At 40.1% G+C, this 14,529-nt stretch overlaps 1 protein-coding gene across 1 annotated transcript in view; it reads left to right on the top strand.

The window, feature by feature from the left end:
* Positions 1-14,529, top strand: part of INTS7 (integrator complex subunit 7) — a 95,503-nt gene that overhangs the window by 64,138 nt on the left and 16,836 nt on the right. The window contains exons 14-16 of the mRNA XM_003814185.6: positions 3,073-3,267; positions 3,793-3,896; positions 5,268-5,336. Of these exons, the coding sequence (XP_003814233.1) occupies positions 3,073-3,267; positions 3,793-3,896; positions 5,268-5,336 (368 nt within the window). The remainder of the gene's footprint in view (positions 1-3,072; positions 3,268-3,792; positions 3,897-5,267; positions 5,337-14,529) is intronic.

Genomic DNA, 14,529 nt, shown 5'->3' on the forward strand with positions numbered 1-14,529 from the left:
GCTGGGATTACAGGCGCTCTCCACCATGCCTGGCTAATTTTTGTATTTTTAGTAGAGACAGGGTTTCACCATGTTTGCCAGACTGGTCTCGAACTCCTGACCTAAGGTGATCCACCCGCCTTGGCCTCCCAAAGTGCTGGCATTACAGGGGGGAGCCCAATGCCTGGCCCTTTCTTTATAATTTCAACATGCTTTTTTGTAACTCTAAACAAAGTTCTGTTTTATGTTGCTTGTTTTTGAATTTTATGTAAAAAGGAGTCATATTTTTCTTTGACTTGCTTTGATCATCTAAATTATGTTCCTAAGATTCATCCATTTTGTTTCAGGAAGCTGTAGGTCAATTTCCCTGCCATATAGTCTTGCATCATAAGAATATACATCAATTTATTTTCCCACTCTATAGTGTTGATAAGCATTTTGATTTCTCCAGTTTCTTGCTGTTACCAACATACTGCTCTGAACATTCTTGTACATATCTTTTGATGCACTTACTGCAAAGGTTTCTCTAGGACAGTGGTTCTCAACCAGGGATGGTTTTATCCTCCAGGGGATATTTGGCAGTATCTGGAGCGTTTTTTGGCTATCACCACTTGCCCAGTTGTTACTGGTATTTAGTGCAGAGGGAATGCACAGGAGAGCCCCCCTCAACAAAGAATTTATTCAGTTCAGAATGTCAGTAGTACTCAAGTAGAGAAAAACCCTTCCCTAGGGCAGTGGACCTCACTCGGAGCTGTGTATCTTCCCCCTGCTCCAATTTGGAAGTGTGTGTGGATGTTTCTTTTTTGTCAGTGATGGGGAGTTGGGAAGCATTGCTACTGGTAGTAATGGTCAGTAGCTAAATACCTAATCTCCTGCAATGCTAAGAATACTCCTGTTCCTGTTTAGAGATATTGCTGTAAGATATTACCTAAGAGTGGAATTGCACAGGTTATGTGCATCTTTAAATTGACTAGCTAATACCAGTTTTTTCCCAGTGGCTTTACAGATTTAAAGTCCTCCCAGCAGTGTATAAGAGTTCCTATTGCCATACATTTTTCTCTTTGTCTGGTAGGTTCTAAAGCTTATGATTGGCTTTTCCCAGATTACTAATACAATTAGACATTTGTTTCATATGTTTGACCATTTGTGTTTTATTTTCTGTGAAGTTCCTTTTGAAGATTTTTGCTCATTTTCCTACTAGTTTTTATGTCTTTTTCTTACTGGTTTATAAGAGTACTTTATATGTTCTGGATACTAATCTTTTGTTTGCTAAGGTCAATATGAGGTAAAATTGGCCAGATAATATTGTAACTGACTTCTAGAACCCCAAAATCATGTCTGGCTCTTTTGCTAAAAGACTAATGTGAGATAGTATCTAAGAAACAGCATCAGCGTGTTTTAAGTGTGTCATGTCATAGAGGAAAATTTTCACTATGCCTCTGTTTATTGTTAAATTAGCACATTTTTAGTATGTGCCTTTTGTTAAAACTACTTAGTGCTAGGATCTCCACTAGGACAGTTGCCAAATAGTTAAAGGTTTTCTTAGTTCTCTGCCCACCCTGGCTTGCCTTACCATTTACCTTTTCTACCTAGCTAATGCTACCCAAGACTTACCCCGGATACCGCTCCATCCTCATTGAAACTTATTTGTGTGTTATAACCTCTTCTTCCTTGGTGTCTTCTCTGTGCTTTCTGAAGTGTCTACTCAGAAATTATTTTTAAAATTAATCTGAGCTACAGGAGTTTGAGGCCAGCCTGAGCAACATAGTGAGACCCTGTCTCTACAAAAAAAAATTAGCTGGGCACAGCCAGGCACGGTGGCTCTCACCTGTAATCCCAGCACTTTGGGAGGCTGAGGCGGGCCGATCATGAGGTCAGGAGATCGAGACCATCCTGGTTAACACGGTGAAACCCCGTCTCTACTAAAAATACAAAAAATTAGCCAGGTGTGGTGGCAGGCGCCTGTAGTCCCAGCTACTCAGGAGGCTGAGGCAGGAGAATTGCTTGAACCCGGAAGACGGAGCTTGCAGTGAGCCGAGATCGTGCCATTGCACTCCAGCTTGGGCAACAAGAGCGAAACTCTGTCTCAAAAAAAAAAAAAAAAAAATTAGCCAGGCATGGTGGTACACACCCTTAGTCCCGGCTACTTGGGAAACTCAGGTGGGGGGATAATTTGAGCCCAGGAAGTTGAGGCTGCAGTGAGACATGATTGTACCACTGCACTCCGGCCTGGGTGATAGAATGATACCCTGTCTCAAAAAAAAAAAAAAAAAGAAAAGAAAAGAAAAAGAGAAAGAAATTTGGGCTAGTAGTGGAAGAGGGTAACTTTGAGGCAATGTCCTTTTTTTTTTTTTTTAAAAACAGTGACTGTCTAGAAACATATTCCTCCTGCCCTTATCTTTCTTTTTCTTTCTGCCCCCGACTTTACAAGGTTCCAGTGATGGGAATTTCAGATTAGGAAGGTAGCAAAGTAATAGGGGATTTTGGGGGATGGTAATGTCCTTGAAGCATCCCTTATGTGATTATCTTCTTTTTTTTGTTTGTTTTTTTTTTTTGAGACAGTCTCGTTCTATTGCCCAGGCTGGAGTGCAGTGGTGCGATCTCGGCTCACTGGAGACTCCGCCTCCCGGGTTCACGCCATTCTCCTGCCTCAGCCTCCCGAGTAGCTGGGACTACAGGCACCTGCCACAACGCCCAGCTAATTTTTTTGTATTTGTAATAGAGACGGAGTTTCACCATGTTAGCCAGGGTGGTCTTGATCTCCTGACCTTGTGATCCACCCGCCTCGACCTCCCGAAGTGCTGGGATTACAGGCGTGAGCCACCTTGACAATCCACATATTATGGGGTCTTTGTGAATGTAGGCAGTAAGGAACCTTTGAATAGTGATTGTACATACAGTTTTTCAGAGCTGGTGTTTAATAACAATGTTTTTCATTCTAATATTACATTATTCTTTTTATCATTTAGGTCTTTGTCCATCAGTGTTTTTAGAGAACTACTGCACTTGACCACAAACTGATAAATACTTGGTACTGCCCCATCTCACTGTTCTGTTTACTTTGTCTTAAATATCTCTTTTTTTTTTTTCCAGGCAGCTAGTACACCACTGAATCCTTTAAGCTTTCAGTGTGAATTTGTAAAACTCAGGATTGACCTTTTACAAGCCTTCTCTCAACTTATCTGTACTTGTAATAGCCTGAAGACAAGCCCACCACCTGCAATTGCCACAACAATTGCCATGACCTTAGGAAATGACCTCCAGAGGTGTGGTCGCATCTCCAATCAGGCATGTCTTAACTTTCAGTGCATTTTTTATTTACACTTCAGAGGTTTTCGAAGTTATAAGATGAAAAGTTGTAAAATATAAAATCAGTGGTTTAACTCAGACATTATCATAAATGTTTATTAACTCAACTGTCTGGCTAAAAAATAGGCTGATGTGTTATTAGAAAGATAAAGTGATTCATGGTATCTCAATGGGTGCTACATGTTTATATAAAGGACAGATTTTTTTAAAAACTTGAGAATGTTTATAACTAAATTATTTTAGTGGAACTTGAAGACGCTAAAATACAAATGTTTTTGTTTCTATATGTCATATATAATAATCTTGTGAACATGTATAGTTTCATTTGCCATTTTTGTTTTTATTTAACAAAGTTTATGAAAATGAATGGAGTGATAGTGAAAAGATGGCAGTATTTTTTTTGAATTGTTATTGTTTGAAGGTGCTTTTTTTTGTTTTGGTTTTTGTGTTGTTTATACAATAATGATAGCATGTTTGTTTGTCATAATTGATTTTTTTTTATAGATGAAACAGTCCATGGAAGAATTTCGAAGCCTTGCTTCTCGATATGGAGATCTTTACCAGGCATCTTTTGATGCTGACTCAGCAACTTTGAGGAATGTTGAACTGTATCCCAAGCTTGCCCTAGTACTTCTTGTTCTTTTTGGAAGTATTCTTTTAAATACAGACTACCTCAGATATGCTTACCTACAAAATACATGTTAAATAACCCTATAAATTTATTATATAGTTTCCCCTTTAAAATATATAAGCAGAATAATCTTACTTTTTAACTTTACCCAGGATTTTAACAAAAAATGGTGACTCGAAGGTGTCTTTTTTATATCCAGAAAGAGCATCCAAAGCAACATCCAAAGCCAGTGTTGCTTACCTGTGCTCACTTGAGCTACAACAGACAACACAACACATTTTCCCACCGAAGAACGTGTGTTTCACCTCACCTTTCTTTGTGGCCAACAGTCCTAGTTTTTATCACCTTTATTAATGATCTCTTCAGTAGCATTAGTTGTCACTTTTTTTTTTTTTTTTTTTTTGAGATGGAGTCTCACTCTGTTGCCCAGGCTGGAGTGCAGTGGCATGATCTTGGCTCACTGCAACCTCTGCCTCCTGGGTTCAAGCGATTCTCCTGCCCCAGCCTCCCTAGTAGCTGGGATTACAGGTGCGTGCCACCACAACCTGGCTAATTTTTATATTTTTAGTAGAGACAGGGTTTCACCATGTTGGCCAGGCTGGTCTCAAACTCCTGGCCTCAAGTGATCTACCTAAAAGTGCTGGGATTATACGCGTGAGCCACCGTGCCCAGCCTGGTCGTCACTTTTAAACCCTTCCTAAGTTCTCCATATTTTCTTATTAGCAACTTCAAATCACTTTTGAAAGGAAGGAATAGAAATTCTTTTTTTAAGTTGTAGGACTTTCCAATCAGTAGTTCTTGGCATTTAGTTTACTGATTGAAACCCAGTGAATGCTATGGGCCCTCTGCCCTACAAAATGCATATATGCAGAGACACCCAAAATGTGCACGTAAGTTCAGGGAGTTGCCAGACCTCTTGAGCCCTAGATTAGGAACCTCTGGGATAAAGGCTCCTTAGACCACTGTGTTTTGTTTTTGTTTTTGTTTTTTAACTTTTATCAGTGAAGGCTTTATTTGCTTGTCTCAAACTCTTATGAAAAACCCCTATATCTAAGACAGATAAAAACAGAGTTGCTGTAATTGAATCACGGGGCCTATCACTTGATTTCCCCTTCCCACAGTAGTAGCCTCCGAAGTACCCTTCTTGGAACAGAGTCTGAGGATCACTATTATAGACAGCGTATATCCCTTAAAAAGAAAAGGTAGAGCCCCAGACCATTCGAGTTGATAACATTATGATTACCTTCACTAGGCAATCATTCAATCTTGACCAATTTAGTATTCAGGTAATAGAAACCTATAGTGGGTTTCTTCTCTATTTTCGTATGTAACCTTAACATCAATCCAGACAGCAGCAGAGCTGTTTACTGATATCTCATGCAATAGAAGCCCTGATTTTGGATCCAGAATCAGCAAGGTAATTCTAATATTAATAATAGTTGACGTTACAGAACACTTTCTATACATTGTCTTACCTAATTATCAGAAGACTATTTTGGAGCTAGTATTATGGAAGTAAAAACAAAGTGGAAGAATTCTTCAGCATTTTTTGTGGGTCACATAACTAGTGACAAAACATAGATTTACCTCCTGCCTCCTGTTTTCAAAAAGTTAACATGGAAAGATAACTGGGAAGACATTCTTTGAATATGAGCAATTTCTTCTTGTATGTTATACTATGAAAGATTGAGTTAATGATACAATTAAACTTGAACTTGAGATTTTTTTCCTTTGGCTTCTTAAACCAAAATATCCCTGGTTTTGCTCTTTTAAATTTTTCCCCTCCCCCAATAACTAATTAATTATTCAAAATAGTTGTCTTCATTAAAGAATGATTCCTTTTTCTTTTCCTATTATAGTATTCTCTTTTGGAATATACATTTTCTTTCTTTTTTAACTTTTAAGTTCAGTGTTACATGTGCAGGTTTGTTATATAGGTAAACTCGTGTCACCGGGGTTTGTTGTACAAATGATTTCGTTGCCCAGATTTTAGGCTTAGTACCCAATAGTTATTTTTCTGGTCCTCTTTTTCCTCCCACCTTCCACCCTCAGGTAGGCCCCAGTGTGTGGTGTTCCCCTCTATGTTTCCATATGTTATCATTTATCTCCCACTTCTAAGTGAGAACGTGTAGTATTTGGTTTTCTGTTCCTGCGTTAGTTTGCTGAGGATAATAGCTTCCAGCTCCATCCATCTTCCTGCCAAGGACATGATCTTCTTTTTTATGGCTGCATAGTATTTCATGATGCATATGTACCACATTTTCTTTATCTGGTCTGCCATTGATGGGCATTTAGGTTAATTCCATGTGTTTGCTATTGTGGTAGTGCTGCAGTGAACATATGTGTGGCTGTGTCTTTATGATAGAATGATTTCTATTCCTTTGGGTATATACACAGTTATGGGATTTCTTGGCCGAATGGTAATTCTGTTTTTAGCTTTTTGAGGAATCACCACAGTGCTTTCCACGATGGTTGAACTAATTTACACTCCCACCAACAGTGTATAAGGGTTCCCTTTTCTCTGCAACCTCACCAGCATCTGTTATTTTTTGATGATGTAATAATAGCCATTCTGACTGGTGTGAGATGGTATCTCATTGTGGTTTTGATTTGCATTTCTCTAATGATCAGTGATGTTGAGTTTTTTTTTTATATGCTTGTTGGCCATGTGTATGTCTTCTTTTGAAAAGTGTTCATGCCCTTTGCCCACTTTTTAATGGGCTTGTTTTTTTCTTGTAAATAATTCAAGTTCCTTATAGATGCTTGATATTAGAACTTTGTCAGATGCATAGTTAGAAAAATTTTCTCCCATTCTGTAGGTTGTTTGTTTAATCTGTGGATAGTTTCTTTTGTTGTGCAGAAGCTCTTTAGTTTTATTAGATCCCATTTGTCAATTTTTGCTTTTGTTGCAATTGCTTTTGGCATCTTTGTCATGAAATCCTTGCCCATGCCTAGTCCTGAAGGTTGTCTTCCAGGGTTCTATCATTTTGGGTTTTACATTTAAGTCTTTAATCCATCTTGAGTTGATTTTTGTCTGTGGCGTAAGGAAGGGGTCCAGTTTCCATCTTCTGCATATGACATCAGTTATCCCAGCACCATCTATTGAACAGGAAGTCCTTTCCCTATTGCTTGTTTTTGTCAGCTTTGTCAAAGATCAGATGGTTGTAGGAGTGTGTGGCCTTGTTTCTGGGCTCTCTATTCTATTCCATTGGTCTGTGTGTCTTTTTGTATACCAGTACCATGCTGTTTAGGTTACTGTAGCCCTGTAGTATAGTTTGAAGTTGGGTAGCCTGATGCCTCCAGCTTTGCTCTTTTTGCTTAGGATTGCCTTGGCTGTTTGGGCTCTTTTTGGTTCCATATGAATTTTAAAATAGTTTCTTCTAATTCTGTGAAGAATGTCGTTGGCAGTTTGATAGGAATAGCATTGAATCTATACGTTGCTTTGGGCAGTATGGCCATTTTAACAATATTGATTTCTCCTATTCATGAGCATGGAATGTTTTTCCGTTTGTTTGTGTTATCTTTGATTTTGTTGAGCAGTGTTTTGCTTTCATCTCCCCAGTTAGCTGTATTCCTAGGTATTTTATTATTTTTGTGATAGTCATGAATGGGAATGCATTCCTGATTTGGCTTTCAGCTCGACTGTTGTTGGTATATAGGAATACTAGTGATTTTTTATATTGATTTTGTATCCTGGATCTTTGCCGAAGTTGTTTATCAGCTTAAGGAGCTTGTGGGCCAAGACTATTGGCTTTCCTAGATATAGTATCATGTCTGCACACAGGGATAGTTGGACTTCCTCTCTTCTTATTTGGATGCCCTTTATTTCTTTCTCTCACCTGATTGCTCTGGCCAGGACTTCCAATACTATGTTGAATAGGAGTGGTGAGAGAGAGCATCCTTTTCTTATGCCGGTTTTCAGGGGGAATGCTTCCAGCTTTTGCCCATTTGGTATGATGTTGGCTGTGGTTTTGACATAGGTGACTCTTATTATTTTGAGGTATGTTTCTTCAATTCCTAGTTTATTCAGAGTTTTTTTTTAATATAATGGGATATGGAATTTTATCAAAAAGCCTTTTCTGCACTGATTGAGATGATCATGTGGTTTTTGGCTTTAGTTCCATTTATGTGATGAATCACATTTATTGATTTGGATGTGTTGAACCAACCTTGCATCCCAGAGATAAAGCCTACTTGATGGTGGTGGATAAGCTTTTTGATTCGTTGATGGGTTCAGTTTGCCAGTATTTTTTGAGGATTTTTGCATCAATGTTCATCAGGGATATTGGCCTGAGGTTTTTGTTGTTGTGTCTCCACCAGGTTTTGGTATCAGGGTGATGCTGGCCTCGTAGATGAGTTAGGGAGGAGTCCCTCCTCCTTAATTTTTTTGGAAAAGCTTCAGTAGGACTGGTACCAGCTCTTCTATGTATACCTGGTAGAGTTTGACTGTGAATCCATCTTGTCCTGGGCTTTTTTTTTGGTTGGTAGGCTGTTTATTACTGATTCAATTTCAGAGCTCATTATTTGTCTCATCAGGGATTCAGTTTCTTCCTGGTTCAGTCTTGGGAGAGTGTGTATGTTCAGGAATTTATCCATTCCTTCTAGATTTTCTAGTTTGTGTCCATAGAGGTGTTCATATTTCTGTGGTGTCAGTGATAATATCTTCTTTGTTGTTTCTAATTGTGTTTACTTGGATCTTCTCTCTTCTTTATTAGTCTAGCCAGCTGTCTATCAAGTAGATATTAATTTTTTTTCAAAACACCAACTCCTGGATTTGTTGATCTTTTGAATGTTTTTTTGTGTGTCAGTCTCCAGTTCAGCTCTGATTTTGATTATTTCTTGTCTTCTAGCTTTGGGGTTGATCTGCTCTTCATTCTCTAGTTCTTTTAGTTGTGATGTTACTTTGTAAATTGAGGTCTTTCTAACTTTTTGATGTAGGTGTTTAGTGCTGTACATTTCCTTCTTAACACTAGCTATGTTCCAGAGATTCTGGTATGTTGTTTCTTTGTTTTCATTAGTTTCAAAGAACTTCTTGATTTTTGCCTTAATTTCATTTCTTGCCAAAAAATCATTCAGGAGCATGTTGTTTAATTTCCATGTTAATTGTATGGTTTTGAGCGATTTTCTTGGTCTTGATTTCTAATTTTATTGTGCTGTGGTCCAAGAAAGTGGTTATTATTTTCATTCTTTTTCATTTGCTGAAGATTGTTTTGTGTCCAATTGTGTGGCTGATTTTAGAGTATGTGCCATGAGATGATGACGAGAACAATGTATATTCTGTTGTTTTTGGGTGGAGAGTTCTGTAGATGTCTATCAGGTCCATTTGATCCAGTGCTGAGGTTAAGTCCTGAATATCTTTGTTAATTTTCTGCCTCAGTGATCTAATACTGTTATGGAGTGTTGAATTCTCTCACCATTATTGTGTGGGAGTCTAAGTCTCTTTGAAGGTCTCTAAGCACTTGCTTTATGAATCTGGGTGCTCCTGTGTTGGGTGCATATGTATTTAGGATAGTTAGGTCTTCTTGTTGAATTGAACCTTTTACCATTATGTAATACCCTTGTCTTTTTTTTTTTTAATCTTTGTTGGTTTAAAGTCTGTTTTGTCTGATTTAGGATTGCAACTGCTGCTTTTTTCTATTTTTCATTTGCTTGTTAGGTTTTTCTCTATCTCTTTATTTTGAGCCTATGGATGTAATTGCATGTGAGATGAGACTCTTGGCATACCATTGAGTTTTGGTTCTTTATCCACCTTGCCAATCTGTGCCTTGTAATTGGGGCATTTAGCCAATTTACATTAAAGGTTAGTATTGATGTATGGATTTGATCCTGTCATCATGATAGCAGCTGGTTATCATGCAGGCTTGTTTGTGTGGTTGCTTTATAGTGTCTCACTGGTCTGTGTACTTAAGTGTGTTTTTGTAGTGACTGGTCTTTCCTTTCTATATTTAGTGCTTCCTTCAGGAGCTCTAATAAGGCAGGTCTGGTGATAACAAATTCCCTCAGCATTTGCTTGTCTGAAAAAGATAGTATTTTTCTGTCACTTATGAAGCTTAGTTTGGCCGGATATGAATTTCTTGGTTGGAATTTCTTTTCTTTAAGAATGTTGAGGCCAGGCAAGGTGGCTCATACCTGTAATCCTAGCACTTTGGGAGGCTGAGGTGGGAGGATCACTTGAGGTCAAGAGTTTGAGACCAGCCTGGCCAACATGGTAAAACCCCGTCTCTACTAAAAATACAAAATTAGCCGGACATGGTGGCACGTGCCTGTAATCCCAGTTACTCAGGAGGCTGAGGCAGGAGAATCTCTTGAACCCGGGAGGCAGAGGTTGCAGTAAGCCAAGATCGTGCCACTGCACTCCAGCCTGGGCAACAGACCAAGACTCCGTCTCAGGAGAAAAAAAAAAAAAGAATTGAATATTGGCCCACAATCTCTTCTGGCTTGTAGGGTTTCTGCTCAAAGGGGTCTGCTGTTAAGTCTGATGGACTTCCCTTTGTAGGTGGCCTGACCTTTCTAGCTGCCTTTTTTTTTCTTTTTTCATTGCGACCTTGGAGAACCATGATTATATGTCTCGAGGATGACCTTGTGAAGTATCTTACTGGGGTTCTCTGCAGTTCCTGAATTTGAATGTTGGCCTCTTTTTCTAGGTTGGGGAAGTTCTCATGGATGATATCCTGAAATATGTCTTCCAAGTTGCTTCCATTCTCCCTATCTCTTTCAGGACATCAGTGAATTGTAGATTCGGTTTCTTTACATAATCCCATATTTCTCGGGGGTTTTGTTCATTCCTTTTCATTCTTTTTTCTCTATTTTTTTTTCTTTTTTCTGAGACAGAGTCTCACTGTTGCCCAGGCTGGAGTGCAGTGGCGCGATCTCAGTTCACTGCCACCTCTGCCTCTCAGGTTCAAGTGATTCTCCTGCCTCAGCCTTCTGAGTAGCTGGGATTACAGGCATGCAGCACCATACTTGGCTAATTTTATTTTATTTTTAGTAAAGACGGGATTTCAACATGTTGGCCAGGCTTGTCTCAAACTCCTGACTTCAAGTGATCGACCCATCTTAGCCTCCCAAAGTGTTTTTTCTCTATTCTTGTCTTACTCTCTTATTCAGAAAGCCAGTCTTCAAGCTCTGTGATTCTTTCCACAGCTTGATCTGCTTTGCAATTAATTTTAAGGATTGCATTACGAAATTATTGCAGTTTGTTTTTCTACTCTATCAAGTTGGTTACATTCTTTTTTATACTGGTTATTCTTGTCTGTTGGCTCCTGTATAATTTTATTGTGCTTCTTAGCTTCCTTGGATTGGGTTTCAGTGTATTCCTGCTTCTTGATGATCTTCATTCCCATCCATACTCTGATTTCTGTTTCTGTAATTCCAGCCATTTCAGCCCAATTCAGAACCCTTGCTGGAGAGTTAGTGCAGTCATTCGGAAGAAAAAAGGCATTCTGGCTTTTTGAGTTGTCAAAGTTCTTGCACTGGTTCTTTCTTATCTTTGTGGGCTGATGGTCCTTCGGTCTTTGAAGTTGCTGTCCTTTGCATGTTTTTTTTTTTTTTAATCCCATTTGATGACCTTGAGAGTTTGATTGTGGTATAAGGTGGGTTTAATCAACTTGCTTCATTTCCGGAAGATTTCAGGGAGCCAAGGCTCAGCTCATAACTCCTGGACTACCTGCTCTGGGGGACTGCTAGGAGCCTCAACTTTGTTCTCTAGCTACTTGAGGCTAGGAACTGACTGCGCTGGGTAGGGGGCCAAGGTGCTCCAGGGCCACTGGTTACTACACTCCAATGGGTGGTGCCAGCCAAGGCGTTTCATTAGGATGTTGGCAGCAGGATCCATCCTCAGTTGCACATACCAGCAGCAGCAACAGCAGCATAACGGGATGCACACTTGTCCACCGCGGCAGGATACTAGCAGGTCTGGGATGCCGGCCTTTGTGTGGGCCTTCACAGCAGCAGCAGAGGCAGCGCAGGTGGCCGGTGGGGTGCAGGGGAACCCTGTTGGTAACTGCACGCCATGGCACTAGTGGTCGTATAAGCATAGGGGCGTGGCGCTGGCGGACACAGAACTGTGTGTGCCCTCTATGTAGGTGGAGGTAGCCACTTAGGGCAGGGGAAGGTCCATTGTTGTTCACGCCTGGTTTCACTCCCAGGGCAATGTTGACAAAGGAGCTCCAAATGCAATGGCGGTAATGTGGGGGTAATGGGGGCAGAATGCACTCACACCAGCAGCAGTGGCAGGGCAAGGTGAACGTGCACTTGTGGGGCTGGGGAGGCAAGATCTGCCCATGCACACGCAGGCAAAGCAATGTTGAGGGTGGCCATGGGCCCAGGGAAAGCTGCCAGTACGGGGAGGGAGCAGGTGAGCCGGCACATGTCCACATGCTGGGCTGCTGTGCTGGAGCTCACTACCAGTTAGGCGCAGTCCACAAGCACAGGAGCTATGATGCAGGCCCCCCAGGACACCCAAGGCTGCACTGCAAGCAGGCACAGCCAGGTTGGGGCCCCAGGAGAGGCCAGATGGACTGGCCCCATCTGATCGTCAAGACTGCTCTGTAGGCTTGAGGTCTGACAGTTCCCTTAGGGATAAAGTCTCCTATGGGAGCAAGTCAGCAAGTTAAGCCTAGAGGGATGGCTGCCCCTGGCCGTATTCCACTACAGATGCTCACACACCAAACCCTTTGGGCTCTGCATTGGCTAGAATACGGCCCCTAACACTTCTCTAAGCAGCCCTCTGTGCCAACTCAAGTGTCCATAGTGGTCGAGGAATTTCCTCCTGCCAGGATTCCAGAGGCCCGTGGCAGTAGCTGGTTGTTTTTTTGCCAGTTCAAGTCACTGTTCCCCCGGTGCGATATCCCCATGCAGGGGTCCCTCCCAGCTTCCTCCCCTTCAGCCCAGCTTCTGTGTCTTCCCTCTGTCCACCCTTAATTTCTTCCCTCTAAAGATCTGTTAGGAGAGGACCAGTCATCCTGGTCCCTTGGTGGTAGCTGTTCCACCTGGCTGTGTCTAGTCAGGCATCTTGCCCATTTACACTATCTATAATTTCAATCTAGTAAGGCCTGAGATTCCAATATCAGTTTCCTCAAAGAGAATATAATCAACAAAGCAGTTTAAATTTCTCTACCCAGATTGGAACAGAGGAAGAAAAAAGGCTGAAAAAATGAAGAGTCAAAGCTGGCCTGTGGGGTAATGTCATTTAGACTAATATGCATGTAACTGGAATCCCAGAAAGAGGGAAAGGGGGAACAGAAAAATATTTAAATGGCTAAAAGTCATTTATATTTAATTAAACATATAAACCCACAGAGCCAAGAAGCTTAATGAACCTCTAGCAGGGAAAACATAAAATTAGAGCAAGGCACACGTAACAATCAAATTGCTGGAAACCAATGATAAAGAGAAAAATTTTTTAAAGAGAAAGAAGGGAAGATTATTTAGAAGGGAAGAAAATATTATTTAGAAGGGAAGAAAGATCAGAATGTCTACTGATTTCTCATCAGAAATATTACAAGCCAAAAGACAAGTGGAGCAACATCTTTAAAGTCCTGGAAAAAAAAAGTTAACCTATAATTCCATATTCAGGAAAAATACCATACAATAAATTAAGGTTAAATTAAGACATTTTCAGAAAAAATCTGATAAATTTTGCCATCAGCAGATCTGTACTACAAGAAATGTTAAAGGAACTTTTTTAGGCTGAAAGAAAATTATTTCAGATATAAACTCAGACCTACAAAACAGTAAGAAGGATTACAAGTGGTAAATGTGTTTTTTTAATTTTTAAAAAGATATTTGACCGTTTATAGCAAAAATGATGTTTAGGAGTTTATAACATATAGAAGTAAAATATATGAAATAAGACAACGGGGGGATATAGTAGTAAGAATCTTACATTTAGTAGTATATCATTTGACAGTAACTTCTGATAAACTGAGGTGAATATTTTAAACTCTAGAGCAGCCACCAAGAAATAAAACAAGCCAGTAGAGCCATAAAGTGGAATACTAAAATATAAAACTCCAAACTTTCTAGAAGACTACATTGGAAAACCTCTTCATGACCTTGAAATTGGTCATGATTTCTTAGGACACAAACGGCAGTTACCATAAGAGAAAAATTTGCTGAATTGGATTTAAACTTTTAAATCTGGTTTTGTTAAGATGTCATTTAAAAAATGAAAAAGGTTATGGACAGCAAGAAAATATTCTCAAAACATATTCTATCAAAAGACTTCTATTCAGACATTGCTTTATTAAGAACGCCATACAACTTGACAATCCGATTTTTCTTTGTTTTTTTGAGACGGACCCTCTCTCTGTCGCCCAGGCTGGAGTACAGTGGTGTGATCTCGGCTCACTGCAACCTCCGCCTCCCAGGTTCAAGTGATTCTCCTGCCTCAGCCTCCCGAGTAGCTGGGATTACAGACATGCGTCACCATGCCCAGCAAATTTTTGTATTTTTAGTAGAGTCAGGGTTTCACCATATTGGTCAGGCTGGTCTCAAACTCCCAACCTCAGGTGATCCACCCGCCTCAGCCTCCCAAAGTGCTGGGATTATAGGCATGAGACACCATGCCCGGCTGACAATCCAATTTTATAAAACTGGTAGAGTTTTGG

This window comes from Pan paniscus, chromosome 1 (assembly GCF_029289425.2).
Source record: "Pan paniscus chromosome 1, NHGRI_mPanPan1-v2.0_pri, whole genome shotgun sequence".
Lineage (NCBI taxonomy): Eukaryota > Metazoa > Chordata > Mammalia > Primates > Hominidae > Pan > Pan paniscus.